Here is an 18,686-nt window from a genome sequence, read left to right as displayed (position 1 = left end):
TAGAAGAAGATCAAAATCCTCACTCTGTTCGTGAGTGAAACGATCTTGTATGAAAACATCTTGGTCTCTTTGTGACTAGGTTCCCCTTACCAGTAGTCCTTTCTGCCCTGATTCTTGCTTTAAGGTAGGGATGGACAGTGGATCTGCAGCTGATATGTTTGACAAAAGGGAAATTTGAATTTTATCTATCCAATACTGGAATCATCACCAATTTAGTGCCTTTTTCCAGCACTGATATATGTGTCATCACTATTGCTGGGCATTTTTATTTTTCCCAGCGTACTCAAGTATGTAGTACAGTAAATAACACTGCTGCTCCGCACATGGATGATGTTGGATTTCCTGTGTGCGGAGAAGCACCACCGCTATTAGAGTGCTGGGACAGGACTTCTAACATTTACGTTCCTCTTCCGTGGTGCCTTCCTGTACTTTCAATATGCATGGCATTACTTACTTCTCATTGAGTCAATCTGACATTTTAGATTCTTAAATGAAAAATCATTCATTTAAAAGACATAAATCTAATGAAGTCGAGGTAAGAGGAAACTGGAATTAGCATGAGAATTATACTAGGATGTTTTGGTATACAAGTGTTTACAGCATGAGTGTGAGAAGAGATCAGCCAAATAAAAATAACCAAGCGGTTACAATGTTTGCTGATTTGGGTATTTAGGAAAAAAATCTTCTTTTTCCGATTGTGCACCCCCTGGTGTATATGCAACTATAATATAGATTTTTTATTGAGAAGCCTTTTAAAATACATTTTTGAATGAGATTCTTTAATAGCAACGTACAGTGCATAATCAGCTGGGCTTCAGGTTGTGCTACTACAGGTGATTCAAAGGATCAAACTAGAAAAATATGCAATATTGTTATTTCAGTAGTGCCATTAATACTTATTCATGTGTTAACTTTGACAGCCCTAGTTTATGATAATTGTCTGATTTAGCTGTGTCCTGACTGTGTGACATTTGTCAGTAATGCGTCTTTTAGTTTTCAACCTGTTTTACGCTCACTGTATTTCATTTATGGTTTATAGCGAACTTGTTTTAAAATGCAAAAAAAAGTAAATATCAGTCTGGAATTGGAAGCGAAATGTTAACAACCAGTCATCATATTGCCCCAGCCATTCTATATCATTGCATCTTTACTTTAACCCCTTAACTTGGCTTATTATTCTGTTTTTAACCTTAAAGATTATTATTTGAGGTCTGGTATTAAGTCTGCTGTAAATGTAAATTATTTAGTTACTTTTTTGAAACTTATATGCAAGTGCTTATGAGAGGGAAGGATTACAGTGTGGACCCACATACAGGCCTTTGAGGTTTATGGAGCTAAAGCTTATATTTCACTCTTTTGATAAAGCAGTTTTCACGCATAACGCTCACTGGTCCGCAGGAGAGCTTCATGCTGCAGCTGGACCCACAGGACATGCCAGTGGTCCTGATGCGGAGCGCGCTCAAGAAAAAGGCCACAGTTTTTCGGCCAGTCAAGCAGGAGAAACCAGAAGACTACACCCTGCAGGTCAACGGGAGGTGGGAGTTCATCTATGGGAAAAACCCACTGTGCCAGTTTAAAGTGAGTGGGCCGATTTAAATGTTTTTTTCTGTCCTTAGCATAATGTGTGCCCCTCTTAATTCTCTTTGACGTTTGCTGAGGGAGGGGAGATGTGAGACTTTGTTTGGGAAAAGAGTACTAAAGAAAGGGGAAGCAGTAAATAAAGCAAGACTAAAAAGGGTAACACTGGCCTTGCCTAAAGGTTTATATCTGTGAAAATTCGTAGAAGAGCTTGTTTGGGCTAATGATTCAGAGTTTGCTGACTTCATCTCCCCCCTGAATAGTCCTGATGTCTCTCTGTTTTCTGCGCCATTAGTACATTTTCAATTAAAACATTGCTATGATGGTGGCCTTTCAGGCTTCCATCTGTCTTGAGTTGAGTCCAGCATGCAGTAACAGGGGAATGACGGTGCTGAGACAGTTGTTGATATAGAAACTGCCAGTACCTGCAGAGATGAGTCATGTGCCTGTACTAGGCTTTTAAAAGTCAACCACACAGGGAGTAATGTGATTTGAGCTGCATTACACTAGCTAAATGAACAGGCTGCAGGGTTTGATGCTGATGAGCCTGGTGCTGGGCCTGTTTTTGGTCGGTGAGCACGGGAGCGGGGTAAACCTCTCGGCCACTTCACCCAGCCTTCTGTGGTCAAGGAGATTCCCAGTCATGAAGCCCTTTCAGTCAGAAAGTGAACTGGACATTAGGAGTGGGCATTGTGAAGATATTGATTGTTATAAATTGCATCATTGTATAATTTCCTGGGTATCATGGATATCATCAGTACTTCTAAAATGCACTTAAAACTAGTGAAGAGGTTCATTCTGAAATGCTGTATATCCATTTATAGCCATTTTGCATCTGAGTTTTTGTAAAAAAAACTATCTGCTGACTTTTTATTTCTCTAATAAAGCTGGTATTATTAAATCTAGCATTGATACTTAGTATGTGTAACAAAACGTTTCAGTCATGGAGAGCCTGTTAACAACAGTAACAGCAACAGCCACCAGACAAAATGTTCTTTGCGCAATGCCACAGAAGAACCACTTTTGGGTCCATAAAGAACCTTTTTACAGGAAGAATTATTTCTAGAATTATTTTTATTAAGGATTATTTAATGGAAAGATTTTACAAAGACCCCTTCAACTGCTATAGAACCTTTTATAAAATATTTTTTTAAATCTTTAAAATGGAACCATTTTTAAGTCTACAGCAGCTGTATGCCATTAACCCCCCCCCCCACCTCCCTTCGTTCTTAATGTGTCATTTCTTGGAAAAAAAACTTTTAATGGCCTTTGTAATTGTGTCCTTGCTGTTGTGCTGCCAGTTTGTTGGAAAGCTAGCTATAATAGAACGAATATTATAACGTGTATCGTCAAAGAATTGTTTTGCTGCTGTTATTGGACATTTATCTCCGTTAACGTTTTCCACTGCCCTCTTCACACTTCTTCCTTTTTCTGCCTGTTTCCATTCCAGTACATTTTCTCGTGTTTGTATGGAGGCCAGACTCCACATTTGACCATGGTGCACCACTCCACTATCACTAAGTACCAGGAGGAGCAGGGCACCCTGAGTAGCCAAGTCTCCAAGAGCCGCTCTCTGTCTAAACCTCCGCCTCTGCCTCTGAAGAAGGTGAGAGAGAGTTATTGCACCAAAAAAAACCATATGTTATTAACAAGAATCGCACATCTTCTTCCTCATCTTACTGGTGTTACACACACTGACCTTCCGAGAATTCGCTTTGCAGAACGCAGCGCTCAGAATCCTCGCTCAGAAATATGCTTTAACCTCTCAACAATAATGCCTTTGAATAATAAGTTCAGACTTATTTAGCTTTTTTATCTTAAAGGGCTCATACATCTACATTTTTCTTGCATTTTGCTTGTTTTACATTTATGAAAATTGTGTGGTTTTATGTACTAAAAGGGTTATAATCCATTTTTTACTGATTATTTTCTATGTATTTAGTTTTTAATAAAACTAAGATGTGTAAATGTGCTCTGTTCTGACAGGCCAGCCTGTTTCAGCATAAACTTCTACGTTTGAAGGGCTGAATCTATGGAAACTATTTGGGTTTTGTGACATGACAAAAATGTTGAATTCAAAAGGGGCTGTATTTGCAGCTTAGTTTCCACATATGGACTGAATGGACTGGAGCATGAACAGCAGTTATAAATTTGAGTGTTTACATACTACGTCAAACTATTTTATTAAAAAAAGTGAGGAAAATGTGATTTTACATTACTCAGGCCTTCTAAGACTTACTACTCTGAATTATTCAGTGACAGTGATGTGATTGACTGTGAGTGAGCAGTGGAATTCTGGAACTGCCAGTAGTTCTTTGGCGTTTAAGGGTTAAGCTGAATAAGACCATTTAATAATGTAATGTAATAGTCGTGTTTTATTTCCCATTAGTAAAAGTCACTGAATGAATTTCATTGTTATTTTAAACTTGTGATTAACTTTACCCCTCAAGTGAACATATTTCAGTATCTGCTGTACTATCCTGTTCTGCTCTTTGGTAGCAGATGGATACTCTTGTTTAACCTGAGCGTGACTTTGGTTAAAAAAAAAAAAAAAAAGCCCTGGTTTCATACAGTGTTAGTTCCTCTTCTTTCATGATTTTAGTCTTGTTTTCTCTGTAATTGAGAAAAATAAGCCTTCCTACACCCACTACTTGTACGTCCCGGGTGTCAAGAAGGAAACGACTAAGCATTAACACTTCAGATGTTTTTATGCCCTCAGAGCTTTACGATACAGAAATAAAGATGGTGTCTGGTCGCATATCAGAAATTCACTCTGGATTTGGATTGTTTTTGTACAAGCCTTTTCCAATAACCGAACCCATCTTCTCTGCATTCTTTCAACAGCAAAACACAACATCGCTGTGGTCCATTCATGAACCATTCTACATTCACCTGCTGCAGGGCTCTCGGGTCAACGCAGACGAAAGCATGAAGGTCTGCTTTCCCACCATGTTTATTAGTGTTTATTGTCACTATGTTTCTGATGTGGTTGTTTACTATGCTTCTAACCGTAGCAAGCGGCGAGGGGTGAAATCTTGAAGTGTGGTCATGTGACCCTGACCACATATTTCCCATAATTCATCAGAAGCGGTTGAGTAAAACATCAAAACAGGAAGTGGGGAGTGACTATCTGGCTTTCAGCGCTCTCTTGGGCCTAGATTCTTAGAAAAGGACAGCAGTGTTGCTCACACTCACCACTTGCATCTCCTTTTTTTTGGCTTGTCAGAGAAGTGAAAAGTCATTGGGGGTGGGTTGCTTCTCTTGACAAAGTGAAAACTGTCAGGATTATTCATTCTTCTGGTTTCTGAGTTGACATTGTGAAAACATTTGAGACAGTTTCACATTTTTTTTTTTAATGAAATGAAAAAAATAACTAAGCACTTCAGGTAGAAAGATGATGCAATATTTGAGATGTGTGCAGATTTTCATTCACATAAAATGGGATGTGAACGGCTGGAGGACATAAATGACTGGCCTCTGTCCATTCTGCTAATCTTCACTTTCTTATGCCTCGAGTGCCTGTTCATTTCCGGCTGTTCTTCCCGTGACTGCAGATAAATTTGACTTGTCATACAATTACCAGTCGTGCCTGCTGCTGCGGGCAGACGGAGGTTCTTCATGATAGCCTTGCGGGGGGAAACACTCACTGAAATATTTCCTATTTCCTATCGCGGAGGGTGTTCTAGGCTGGGTAATGATAAAACTGGGGCATGTGGCCAAGGGTTCAGCTCAGCGGTGGTCTGTAGAAATAATGCCATTTTTGGGGTGAGCTTAATTATGTGCTTACTCATATTTAATATATTTAATTCAGTTATCCCTACATTTATTCAGTGAGCCAGTTAAACAGATTTTCAGTTCCCCACTGCGCATAAGCATTTGTGTACATTTAAAGGGGAATTCCAACTTATAAAAATATTTCTACATCAATCAATCATTGACAAGGAAAACAAAGCTATTCAGGTTTGACTTGAAATGGTTTTCTGCAGAGGAACTTAACAACTTAGGTGCTTTTACAGTGGTGAAGACAGGATATCATAATGTGTACAATGCAAGTATAGCCATTGTATTTATAGTCCAAAATGACCAGTGCACCTACACATGCCTTCTAACTTTTTAAACGTAGTATTGATAAAGGAAAGATAGAAAAAAAAAAGTTTTGCCTCACAACACCCTGCTGTGTACCTCTTTGCCATGAATGGATTAAAAAAGCCGTAAACTTCATCTTAAAACTAGCATAACATTTTTCATGGAAGAACTATCAGTGAGGGAGCTTTCAGAGGCATTAATGCTTTGGACGTCTGGTTCCCATCACGACTGCAGTGAACTATCACGGGATAAATTTCTCTACAATGGAACATAGTCACTTTGAAAGACTTTGTTTACATCTTAACCATTTAATTATGTAAACATTTTGAAACATTGATGGAATTGCCCTTTAATCCCAAAGTTCTGTTCTGGCCTAATGTTGAAGGATGTGCTGTAGGGCTATGGCCTTCGCTATACTACCTTGATTCTCCCTCTAAACGCATCTTTTACTGCTAGAGTAATGACGTGTACTTTATCTAGATAACATTTGTAAAATACTGCAATATTTATCATGATCACCTCAAATGTCACAGTGATTTCATTTCACTGCATGATTCAGCACTAATATGTGCTAATATTTATTGCCTCAGCTGGTGGTACAGGCCGGACTCTTCCATGGAAGTGAGCTCCTCTGCAAGGTCGTGACCAGCAGTGAGGTCAGCGTGTGTTCAGATCCCGTGTGGGACCAGAAGCTGGCGTTTGAGATTAACCTGTGTGACCTTCCTCGCATGAGCCGCCTCTGTTTCGCCCTCTATGGCGTGCTAGAGAAGACCAAGAAGCAACGCTCCACCAAGAAAAAGAAAAAGGCTGTAAGTATCGAAAAGCAGCAAATCTTTTACCGATGTTCAAAACCTCTAAAGACCAAGAATGTCCAACCTTTTTGTCTTGGTGGGCCCAAGTGCATTATTGGCGATGGGCCCCGAAAGTTTTTCAAATATTATTTGTAACAGTATGCTATATTGTATTACTGAAATACTTCAAAAAACAGACTTCAATGAATTCAAATCATTCAATAAGTTTGAATCAAGCATTCTCACAGGTCTAACTATGGGCAGTCCTACTTTAGACTGACCAGTAAAAAATGAATCCCACTACAGAATTAATGGATGCTATCTTTGACTTTATTTGCAAGGTTTGCAAATAAAATGTGTTATGTGCCAGTCAGTGCACAGCAATAGTCAAATCAAAACCCCCTTTAACCCTGCTCACCTCAGAGGACGAGTCATTTTCCTATAGTAGACGGGGCAGCCGGAGCCACAAGCTTAGTCTCCAGGTGCCTGCATGTGTATTTGTTTATGGTGTGTGCAGTGGCTCCAACCAACCTGCTCAACTTCTGCTTTCTCTGACACTTCCCTTTCATAGAATGGGTAGAGAAGTCTGCCTCGGCCAGCAGCGAGGAAATGAGAATGGTCTTTCTGTCTGCCTCTCTGTCTGTAAACGCTTATTTTAAGCACTGGCAGGAGTAGCTGCACCTTATTTACAGTAAAGGTTATTGTCTCTGTGTGGATTCCCATTGCTTACTTACTGTAGTCTTGATGGGATCGGTGAAAATTTCAATATTTAACTTAAAATCATAAATTTTTTTATGTTATGCTCAATGCTTATGCTGTTTTGTTGTTTTCTTTATCCAGCATTATTGAAATTAAGCTAATTGCGGTAATTAAAGCTGGTAGATACAAGAGGATTAAATTGTGAATACTATGAATAATATGGTGTAAATATCTGACCAGTTAGATTAGATTGTGATTCTTTAGGAAATGATTCAGTACATTGTACACTTCTGTACAATTATATGCAGGAGTCATGGTCAAATGACATGTTCCGTTGATTTTCTAAGTGAAAATAAGTGAACACATCCTCTAGGTGAAGTTCACTTCTGAACATTTTCTTGCATATAATTATATATTATTAATGTTAACATTATAAGCGACCTTGGGTTTGTGAAAGATGCTATATAAATGTAACATTATTATTATTATTATTATTATTATTATTATTATTATTATTTAAGATACAATGCAGTTTGAGCTATTTTCTGTGTTAAAAGTGTCTCTACAGTGCTCTACTTAACTACACAGATTTGTGTGCTCAGATGAATAAAAGTAATAAGAGATGGCCAGTTTTGGTCATTGACATTTCCTTGAAAGATGATAAATGAAAGCTAGAGACATACATTTTAACTTTCTATACACTTGTTTTAAATTAGATTTTTCGACACATACTAAAACGCAACACCTTTAGTGCGTATGTTCTTAAAACCTATTGAAATCAAATGAATTGTAACAAGTCTAAACACCTTGTTTACATCTTAACCATTTAATTGTGCAGACATTTTGAAAGATTTGGTGGAATTTTCCTTTAATCCCAAAGTTCTGTTCTGATCTAAGGTTAAAGGATGTGCTGCAGGGCTATGGCCTTTGTCGTACTACCTTAATTCTCCCTCCAGATGCACCTTTTACCGCTAGAGTAATAACTAGTGCTTTATGTGGGTAACTTTTTTTTTTCAAGTTTAATCACCATCACCAGATTGATGGATCACAATGCATCAGTGCATTTTTACAGCCCTAGTTATTACAAACATTTTCGGAAATTAAACCTTATTTTACATGCATGGTTATTAGGACACTGAGATACATATAAGCATAAGACATGATGCTGAAACTAGTTTTTGATTGAAGATCCTAAACCAAAACTAACTTTTCTCCTCTTCTTCAGTATCTTAGATAATGATTTTGTTACATTTGTGAAGTATTCTGGAGTACAGTGTTTATGGTTCATGTGTTAATGGTTAATGTGAATCCAAATGAATTCTCTCTGCCTCTTAGGACTGCCCTTTGGCCTGGGTGAACACAATGGTGTTTGACTACAAGGACCAGCTGAAGACTGGAGAGTTCTTATTGTCCACCTGGCCTTCAGCTCCAGGTGAGTCTTGATGTGCTTCATTTGAAACAGCCATACATTTTAGGACCATTTAAATGCAGCTAACCTTCTTTTAGTAGGCTTAAGACTTTATGGACAGTTTGCTTAGAGATGTGAGGAGATGTAATTACTGGCTAAAAATGTTGTTGGTTTGTATGAATAATATTCTCTTTGTAGATGATAAAGGAGATCTGCTGAATCCTATGGGGACAGTAGAGAGGAACCCCAACATCGACAGCACTGCTGGCCTCCTCATTCGCTTCTCCAACTTCAGACCCCATCCCCTCTGCTACCCACCGCTTGAAAAGGTAAATAATACCCAATCTGTGACATACTCACCATGTCTCACTGACCTAACATTAATTGATGGCTTAGCATTATATTAGCCTAACATTTCGGTTTATGAAATATATTATTTCAGTTCTTCCAGCTTACGTTCTCTCATTTTTCAGCTGAATGAAGCTGAGCGAAACGGCGAGAAGATCAGCGCTTCGAAGGAGGAGGTGAGAAGGTTCTCTTCTTTGCATGAGTTTATTACCAGAATTTGTATATAGACTGTGTGATATGTAGCTGCTTACCACATGTACCATACACTCACGCTGTGGCATCTCTCACTGCTGTGCTCAGCATCAGAAACTGAAAGAGATAGTGGACAATAAAAACCACACCGAGTTCTTTGAGGATGAGAAAGAGCTGCTGTGGAAGTTGCGTGGGGAGGTGAGAGCGCATTACCCGGAGAGCCTCTCCAAACTCCTCCTCATCACCAAGTGGAATAAACATGAGGACGTGGCCCAGGTACTGCAGTCAACAGTGCTGTCTGGAGCATGTTGGGGTGTTAATTCATGATTTACAGTACAGTGCAGAAGTTGTGAATTAATATTTAAACAGCTGTTGATCTGCGCAGTGAGCTTTATTTGCTCAGCGATACGTGAATTAGAATAAGTAAAGAGTTTCATTACAAAAACACTGTGTAGACCACTTTAATAAATGTTTCATTTTTTCATGATATACAAGGAATATTATGATTAATTAACCTTTATTAGAAAAGTAAAAATGTGCTTTCTACTGTGCATACTATTCTTTTCAAAAAGTCACTATGTCCAAAACTGCTGCTAATGGATATAAAGCATTTATAGGATATAATATGAATATAATAAGTAGTGATTAAGTGCATGCCAAAGTTTTCATTTAACCATTTGCAAACCTCTCCTCAAGGAACCTCAGTATTATTTGTAAAGTATTCTTCAATACCTGGTTTGGCATCATTAAATTCAATCAACATGCAGTGGCTGGGGTTGTCAAAGAGTAATCTTGACCTTTGGTCTTCAGACTAGCTATATATCTATATATTTACGTATCAATTTATTCTATTGTTAAATATAATCTTACTGGCAAAAACATAATAACTGCCATCAGACATGGTTTAAACAATGTGCTTAAATAGGACTTTTGCAGAATAATGAACAATACAGTGCAAACATCTTGGGTAGTCCTGAAATTGTTTAAAACTACTAACCTCAATAATGTTTTGTGCCAGTAAAACACTATATGCTAATATTAAAGATGGATCGAACCACCTTTTCTTTTTCAATACCTATAAAGAAGCCTTGAGTACTGAGTTTGCTCTTAAAGCTTTAAAATAAGCAGTTTCCAAAAGGAATCTTTACTGAAGATGGGCAAATAAAAAGCCGGCTATCATGCTCATACTACTCAGTCGCTGTACTACCCCACAGGAAGAAACGCACAGCTACCATCACATCACACAGTGTTATTCATTTATTGGTTAGAGGAATACAGTTAGAAGAACTGTTTGGTTCAGGTTTGGTTCCTGACTTCAACTGCTCTCAGACATCGCATTGAAAGACTAATTAGCTAAACCAGGTGTTGGATGTTAACTGTAATTACTGGGCTTCCTCAAGGAGAGCGTTGGAAAGGTTTAAAGTAACACACTGCCTAACATAAAATCTAATATCACAGAAACATGTACTGCCCAGATAAACTGCTTTATACATCGTTGTCCCAGGCCTAAGACTTTTGCACAGTGATGTACATCTGCTATTTTCATTTGATTAAGATTGTGTTGTCACTGTCATATCTCACATATGACAACTGTATAGGAGAAGGAAGAATAACTAAATGTACATTTAATATAACTGGGTTTTTCATCATACATTTTTGGTCTGTTTTGGCCTATTTATCAGGGTGTTCACGTAATGTAAAGGACAACTGGCTTTTTAAATGGAGGCTTTGACATGACAGTGATAATATAGATAAGGATTTAATTAGTCCACTCTGAAGTCGTCACCAATATTCAATATGAACACACGAGCACACACACATTAAAAAGGAAATTCCAGCAATAGTTTTTTTCTGCATAATTTTGCATAAATTGTTTAGATATAAACACAGTAATCAGAGTGGTTTAATGTGAAATGCTCTGTTCTGAAGCAACTTAATCAGAATTGGTCACAGTGGTGATGGTAGGAATGACACGAAGTGTTTAATGCCAGTAAAAGCTATACAGAAATAAACATGCGCTGCCTTATGCCTGTGAAATGTTTAATGATTGTTTTGTCATAAAACATATTTTTAAATCCATTAATGTCGCTGAAGTTCATGCAAATCATTATAAGACAAAATAGTCCCCAAAGAAAGCTTATTTGTCCTCTATTAAAGCACTATTTTGCCATCATCAGCATTACATATGAAAATTCAGAAGGCATGTGTAGGTTCACGGGTCATTTGAGATAATAAAAAATAAAATGGCTATATTTGAGTTGTAGACATAGCAACCCCTGGCTGTTGATGTGCTTCTCTGTAATGCATTTCACATCAAACCACTCTGAATGACTTTGATGATTTAATTATGCAGAAATTTTGAAAAATCTGTGGAATTCCCTTTTCATGTCCATAAAAATGTAGAGAATTTTAATACAATTTATCTCCATTGCAGTAATACTGTTAGCAGCCGTAATACCAGCTCATACAAATGGAGCTATCTATGACGAGCTGCACTTTGTTTCAGATGGTGTGTTTGCTCCGGAAATGGCCAGACCTGCCAGCCTTGCATGCTCTGGAGCTGCTGGACTACAGCTTCCCTGACCCCCACGTCCGCTCCTTCACCATCCGCTGCCTCAGGAAACTGCGGTAGGTGCCTGTGCTGCTGCCACCGTGCCACCGTTACTTTCATCTCTCATCTTTACTTTGAACTGTTATCTTGCAGAGCTTTCAAATAGTTTGCATCTGTCCTGCGAAGGAGTTGTGACCAAAAACCCCAGCAGGGGCTCAAGAACAGACTCTCAGAGACCAAATACGAAAGAATATGGCAGAGCTTTTTTCAAACATAAATGACCACAGAACTTAAATTATCCATCTCGGGTGTGGTTGAAATACCACATGAGTTCCCTCTCTTCTCCTGTTTTCAAAGTGTCAGTACACCCCTCCTTTAAGTGGTCAAACCTGTCACACCAAGTTAATGGAGAGAAGTACCAGACTGGAGGTCAACAGAACCACCCTCAGACCTCCATAGTTGCGAACTAAGTTACTGTTTCATTGCATTTCATTCATATATTGTATAATGTAGGACTGCTATTATTATTACGTAATAGCATGATATGCTTATGTTGTTACAAGCAGACACAATTTTTATCCGTTGGGTTGTAAATAAAATAAATAAATCAGAAAATGCATATATTGAAATACATAGTATGTCTTAGAAAAATTTCAAAACTTGTCTAACTTGTGACTGATGTTATAACACTTACGAGGGTGGCAGTCAAACAAATAAAATTTGTTTATTTAAGATAAAGCTAAGCTGGAAGGTACTAAACTCCAACAGTTAGGAAGCAAGATAGCAAATCAGCCCTTTTAGGCTTGTACAGGACTAGTTTGGTGTTCTTCAAATACATTGTCATTGGCCATTTCTGGTTTTAAATGGTTTCACTGTGTCATTTCAAAGAGAAGTTCAACTAATACTGACATGTTCAAATTGAATTGTATTTCCTATAGCTATTCCTTAAATCCTTGTCTGGCCAGACGTCTTGCCAGTGATACATTCAGACACTTTGGCTTTGATGTTTTTTGACTTGTCAAAATCTGCCTCTGTAGTAGTTATTGTGTGTCCATGACCACACCGGACGTTATAATGGATCAGAATGTGGAATTGGAGTTTTCTGTGTGCTACCATGTTTCCTATCACTATATAAAAGAAGCACCATGCTGCCTTTATTGTTGGATGCACTGTGGTAGTTTCTGTGTAAGCGTGTTCGCGAATTTAGATTGCTATGGAACTGCTTGTTGGTTTGGTTCATTTGAGTAACCATAAAAGTGAAGAGAAATATGCTCCTATTAATTTTTTTTGTTCAAAATGGTAGTTTCTCATAAAGAAGCAAAGCACAAGTCTATAAGCGTTCGACTTTGTTAGACCATGGTCTACACATATCAGAATAAACATAATAGCTTAAAAATGATTAGTTATTAAAAGAGTAGAATAAAAGCAAGAAATAGTCACTTCATGGCTTGGAATTAAAGGGTTAAGTCAAGTCAAATCAAAGTTTATTTATGTAGCGCTTTTTACAAGCTTTACAGAAAATATGGGTCCAAGCCCCTCTGAGCATCGCTGAAGACAACAGTGGCAAGGAAAACTCCTTAAGAGCAAGGGGAAGAAACCTTGAGAGGAACCAAGACTCAGAAATGGAACCCATCCTCCTCTGGTCAACAGATAGCGATGCCATAAAGTCATGTGAAACATTTCATTCTGCTTGAATTATACTGAGTTATATTATTTTTCTTTTTTTCAATAGTGATGATGAGCTATTTCAGTACCTCCTGCAGCTGGTGCAGGTTCTAAAATATGAGTCCTACCTGGACTGTGACTTAACCACTTTCCTCCTGGAGAGAGCTCTGTCTAATAAGAAGATAGGCCACTTCTTGTACTGGCACCTCAGGTACGTTCTTGCTCCAGAATGGTTCTTGTTCCACACATTAGCTGCTCCACAAGTTCGACTGAACTGTTTATTTTTCCCTGAAGGTCAGAAATGCATGTATCTTCCGTCAGTCTGAGATTTGGCCTTATCCTGGAAGCCTACTGCAGAGGAAGCATCTACCATATAAAGAGCCTAATGAAGCAGGTGGGTAGAGCAGAGAAACTCCTTTTAGGGTTTATTAGTGCTGTAATTATTTGCTGCACTTTTTAAAATGTACTTAAATTTAATTTATATCAAATATGAACTAAAAGGGGGCGTTCTGGACTAAAACTAGGATTTAATATGTTACTTTTCATGTTATATAATACCCTGTAGTGCAGAACTGTATCCGTCAGCTTCTTTGGTTTGACAGACTTCACAATTTTGCATGCGTAAAGACTAAAGACTCAACATTGTACAGCAGAGCATGTTTCTGAGAGTGTATAAACATGGATGTTCTGTTCCCTCTGTAGAATGAAGCTCTGAATAAGATGAAGGCTCTGAATGACTTTGTAAAGTCAGGCAGTCAGAAGTCAACGTCCAGGTCACAGATCACAGAAGATATGAAGCTCTGCATTAAACAGGACACATACGTGGAGGCTCTTTCCGACACTGTGTCCCCCCTCAACCCTAACATCATCCTCTCCGACATCTGGTACGGCTGTCTGTGCAGCAGACCCCACACAGCACAGTACTTTGTATATATGTATGGTACCTGTTGGAACAAAACCTTGTATCTTAATTTTTGTCCGTTTTCATTTCTTAATTTGAAACTGGCAGCTGCCATTTGTACTGTGTCAAAATGACAAACACACACACACACACGCACAGACACAAATACACACACACACACACACACACACACATTCCATGTTTCATTAGGGAGAATAAATTGTGCCAATTTCTATGTACTTGCTGTGGTTAACATGAAATATAAAATGTGTTAAAACATTTATATTGTATGCAAAAGATGGGTACCCCTGGTCAAATAACACATTTTCAAAGTCTATATATATATATAGAGACCAATTATTGACAGTGTTCTATTAACTGTGACATTATTACACACATTATTACACTGGGGAATGTTGTAGGATTTATTTATTTCATTGCTAGTGATACTTTTTTAAGTGTTTTTAATCAAAGACTGGTTCTTGTTGGTTTTCAGCTGTTTCAGCTGAGTAATACTGTTTTCCTGTTGTTATATACAAGATGGTGCAGATAGCATGAATGACTGGAACTCTGATAATTTTAAGATGTTAGTGATAGTCAGAGTCCCACACAAACATTTTCTCTTCTTCCGTTGTATTTCATATAGTGTTTTAGTGATTATCAGCTGAAATATATAATAGAAATAATGGTTCTCAGGTGTTTCTGGGGTTTTTGGTGTGTTTAAAAGCATCAGGCACCAGTTATCAATCAGTATGTGATTTATATGGGATGTATGATTTTAAATGGGATGATAGTTCTGCAGGGTATTTTCCGAGAGCACATGCACATGATTGTAAGAAACACTGATATGTACATCTGAATGTGTGAAGGTTTTTTAACTACTGTGATGGTAAATAACAGTCGTAATTTTCTCCGCAGCACAGAGAAGTGTAAGTTTATGGATTCTAAGATGAAGCCTCTCTGGCTGATGTATAAGAACAAGTGGGTGCAAGCAGACACCGTGGGCATTATCTTCAAGAATGGAGACGGTAGGCATGAAAAAGTCCTTGTTTACTTTACTCATGTCAAAGATCACTCACATAGACATGCATATCAGTTTTTCTCCCACACTTTAATGCACACGTTGACCCTTTTTTGTGGTGTTTTCAGATTTGCGACAAGACATGCTGACCCTTCAGATGATTCAGCTAATGGACATTTTGTGGAAGACTGAAGGGCTGGACCTCAGGTTTGTATTTGTGCAGCAAAAGGTCTAAGCACATGATGTAGACCCTCACTGATGTTTCAGTTGAGCTATTTAATATGAATAACATGTCCATAACATCCTAGGCGGTCGATTCATCACGGTGGAGTCTATGAAATGACTGATTGGCCTCCCCTTTCAGCATGACGACAAACACTGTGGATTATTTTTGCATACAAAGCTGTTATCAGTCAGCTTCTTTCATATTTGTCTGTATTCTCATCAACAAACAAGACTCCATACACTCTGTGTTCCCATTGTTATATTCAGTTTGATGTTCTCATAGTACAGTCTGAATATGACCGGTTATAGTGCTCTATCAACTTCGAATGACCTGCTAAAACATTTGAAATTGGTGCAATTTATTTTCCTGACCGATTTTATACAAATACAAGTGTTAAATAATTGTATAATTTCACATTTCAATTTTAATCTAAATGTAACTGCCCGGGTTAAACAAAGTCTAAATAAAAAAGTCTGTATCGGTATTGGTATCAACCGCAAATGTTGGGTCATGTTTTAGGGCCTATTATGAAGTCACTGCACACCTTGCATGAAGTAGGTTGAATTTAGGTTTAATTTGAGTTTATTGGTAGAACGTTCATTCAACACAATTGGAAAGTGAGAATGAAGGTGCCAGTGCCTAGGAAACGTAACATTAATAATAAATAAAAAAAATTTTTTTTTTTACTTTTTACACTGTTAATTCAGATAAGCCGTGTACTTTGTAGCTTTTCCTTTTTCCTTCTTTTCTTGTTCTATTGAGCAAAACATATATGTGACATCACTGTATTGTCCAGTGAAAATTTCCATTATATAAATTTCAGTTTCTATTGCCCACTGCTGCCAGTGTCATCATGTGTATAATAACAATAATAATGACAATGTCGCTGATGGTAAGAGAAGTAAATATGAATAAAAGTTAATAAAGTTTTTTTTATATAAAGTATATATAAATTTCACTTTCTATTGCCCACTGCTACCAGTGTCACAGTTCCACTCAACTCATATGTCTTTCTCTCTTTGGGCGAGACAGAATGATCCCGTATGGTTGCTTGTCCACCGGGAATAAGACGGGCGTCATCGAGGTGGTGAAAAGCTCGGACACCATCGCCAACATCCAGAGAAACAACAGCAACAGTGCCGCCACTGCTGCCTTCAACAAAGACGCTCTTCTGAACTGGCTGAAGTCCAAGAACCCAGGGTGAGTGCATCACACCAGAGAGTTCTTGGTATTTGCTGTATACCTCACTGTAGCTGTGTGCCTAGAATGATGCACTAATTTAGCTCTGTTACCCACTGTCACCACCTCAGCCTGCGCTGTTTGTCAGCAAGGCTGCACAGAGCAGCTCTCTGGGACTGAGTCATACTTAAACCACAGCTGAGCTCAATAAGTCCACGTGCAAACGGGCTTACTTTGACATTCAGGCTCAACTACAATGCTGTTCTTATTTTACTACTGTGAGCATGGCCAGGGTCCTTAGCCCAGGACAGCTTGGTTTGATTTCTGTGCTCAGAAACACCTCATTTGCCTCATTAGTTAATCACCAGCTTTAGTAGGAAAGTCACCAAACTGTGACTCCAGCCCTTCAGGACTGACACTGATGACCCCTGTAAGTTTGAGCACAGAAAGGTGGTTTTGCACCCTAACACTGCAGTTTTCTGGGTTTATTGGTTCCAATATTTCAGTATGACTTGCTCAGGAAGCCTGTGGTGATCAGACTGGCTCTAAAAGTCCCGGTGGTGATAGACACAGTGTTAAACCCCAGCCTCAGCGGTTTGGGAGAAACTGTGCTGAGCTCTGTGGTAATTTCTTTTTATCATTTATCATTCTCTGATTTCTTATCATTTATGAAGCAGACAGTTCACTTCTCATTGTTACAGTGAATGGGCATGGACTGCCATTTCATTGTACGTGCACATGCACATGTAGTAGTAAAGATGGGGGAAAAAGATCCTCCTGCCAGTTAAACAGGTTCCATTACTGTTGAGCAAAGCCACATTTGCAAATGATCATAAACCAACACAGTAGGTGGAAAAATCAGAATATCAGGTGGAAAAAATAAAAAACAGCAGCCCATTTTGTTGTTATAGCACAAAAATGAAAATTGTGTCAATGTCATGATTGTAAAGGGTGAAGCATGTAGGATTTATATGGGGGTAATTACTTTGTTTGGTTATTAATGTAATATATACCATCATGATCTTAATTACATAATGATATAATGAAAACTAATGTCAAATTATTAGTGTCCATGTTTATGTAACTGCTGAGTTTATAATGAAAATTGCCTACGGGGGCCTTTTGCAGATATGCTAATGAGGCTTCTTTCCTCAAACATTTTCACTTAAAAAGAAAGTAATATTTCAGAACGAAATGTTGACAAACTGGATAAACTGACCTCAACATTTTCTAGAGGGCTAAACTCTAGAACGCAGTCATTAAGACAAGAACATTTCATGATGAATAGACCAATAGCAATGGCTCAGAGCTAGTTAGAATAAAACCTGGTTACATTAAAAGGGTATTCCACTCATTTTTCACCATGTTGACATAATTCTATTGTTGAGATGTAAACAAAGTCATTCAGAGTGGTTTCAAGTGAAATCGTGCACCGTAGCGAAATATGCTGAAGCAGATTTACAGTGGTAATGAGACAAACCAGAGGTCATCATGTGTATAATAACAATAATAATGACAATGTCGATGATGGTAAGAGAAGTAAATATGAATAAAAGTTCATAAAGTTTTCTATGGAGACTATTTTGCCTCACAATGACCTGCAAATGCCTCTTTGCTGAGAAGAAATGTTAAAAAGCACGTTTTAGTAAAACTATTGTAAAACGATGTCTGAGGCATTAGGCCACATATCACAACCACTGTGGACAATACTGACTGAGTTTTTCTAGAATGAAGCATTTAGCATCAATGCTGAAAGACTCTGTTTACATCTTAACCATTTAATTAAGGCAAGTTTTAAAACGAAATCAGTGGAATTGCCCTTTAACATGTGCATGTTGTTCTCCTTAAAAAAAAGATATTGCAGCAATTATATGCTACAAGCATTGGGCTGCGCTTATTAAATATGCAAAACATTTTCCAAACTTTGTTGAATTGCACAGATGAGCTGCATTATATTGTTTTTCCTGTTGGTACTTGATGTTGGACGGGAAGGCCATTGATTGCTCCTATGAAACAGGAGCCTTATTCCCATCGCAGAAGT

At 38.1% G+C, this 18,686-nt stretch overlaps 1 protein-coding gene across 2 annotated transcripts in view; it reads left to right on the top strand.

Moving 5' to 3' along the window:
* pik3cd (phosphatidylinositol-4,5-bisphosphate 3-kinase, catalytic subunit delta) overlaps positions 1-18,686 on the top strand; it is a 30,644-nt gene that overhangs the window by 4,026 nt on the left and 7,932 nt on the right. For both annotated transcript variants that reach the window (XM_017708460.2, XM_017708469.2), the window contains exons 5-19: positions 1,399-1,578; positions 3,029-3,184; positions 4,423-4,512; positions 6,255-6,473; positions 8,490-8,586; positions 8,761-8,891; positions 9,036-9,086; positions 9,211-9,378; positions 11,609-11,730; positions 13,386-13,529; positions 13,613-13,712; positions 14,021-14,202; positions 15,138-15,247; positions 15,369-15,447; positions 16,499-16,666. In XM_017708460.2, coding sequence (XP_017563949.1) covers positions 1,399-1,578; positions 3,029-3,184; positions 4,423-4,512; positions 6,255-6,473; positions 8,490-8,586; positions 8,761-8,891; positions 9,036-9,086; positions 9,211-9,378; positions 11,609-11,730; positions 13,386-13,529; positions 13,613-13,712; positions 14,021-14,202; positions 15,138-15,247; positions 15,369-15,447; positions 16,499-16,666 — 1,997 coding nt within the window. The remainder of the gene's footprint in view (positions 1-1,398; positions 1,579-3,028; positions 3,185-4,422; positions 4,513-6,254; positions 6,474-8,489; positions 8,587-8,760; positions 8,892-9,035; positions 9,087-9,210; positions 9,379-11,608; positions 11,731-13,385; positions 13,530-13,612; positions 13,713-14,020; positions 14,203-15,137; positions 15,248-15,368; positions 15,448-16,498; positions 16,667-18,686) is intronic.

The sequence above is a fragment of the Pygocentrus nattereri genome, chromosome 9, assembly GCF_015220715.1.
Source record: "Pygocentrus nattereri isolate fPygNat1 chromosome 9, fPygNat1.pri, whole genome shotgun sequence".
Lineage (NCBI taxonomy): Eukaryota > Metazoa > Chordata > Actinopteri > Characiformes > Serrasalmidae > Pygocentrus > Pygocentrus nattereri.
This window is presented reverse-complemented; position numbering and strand designations above follow the sequence as displayed.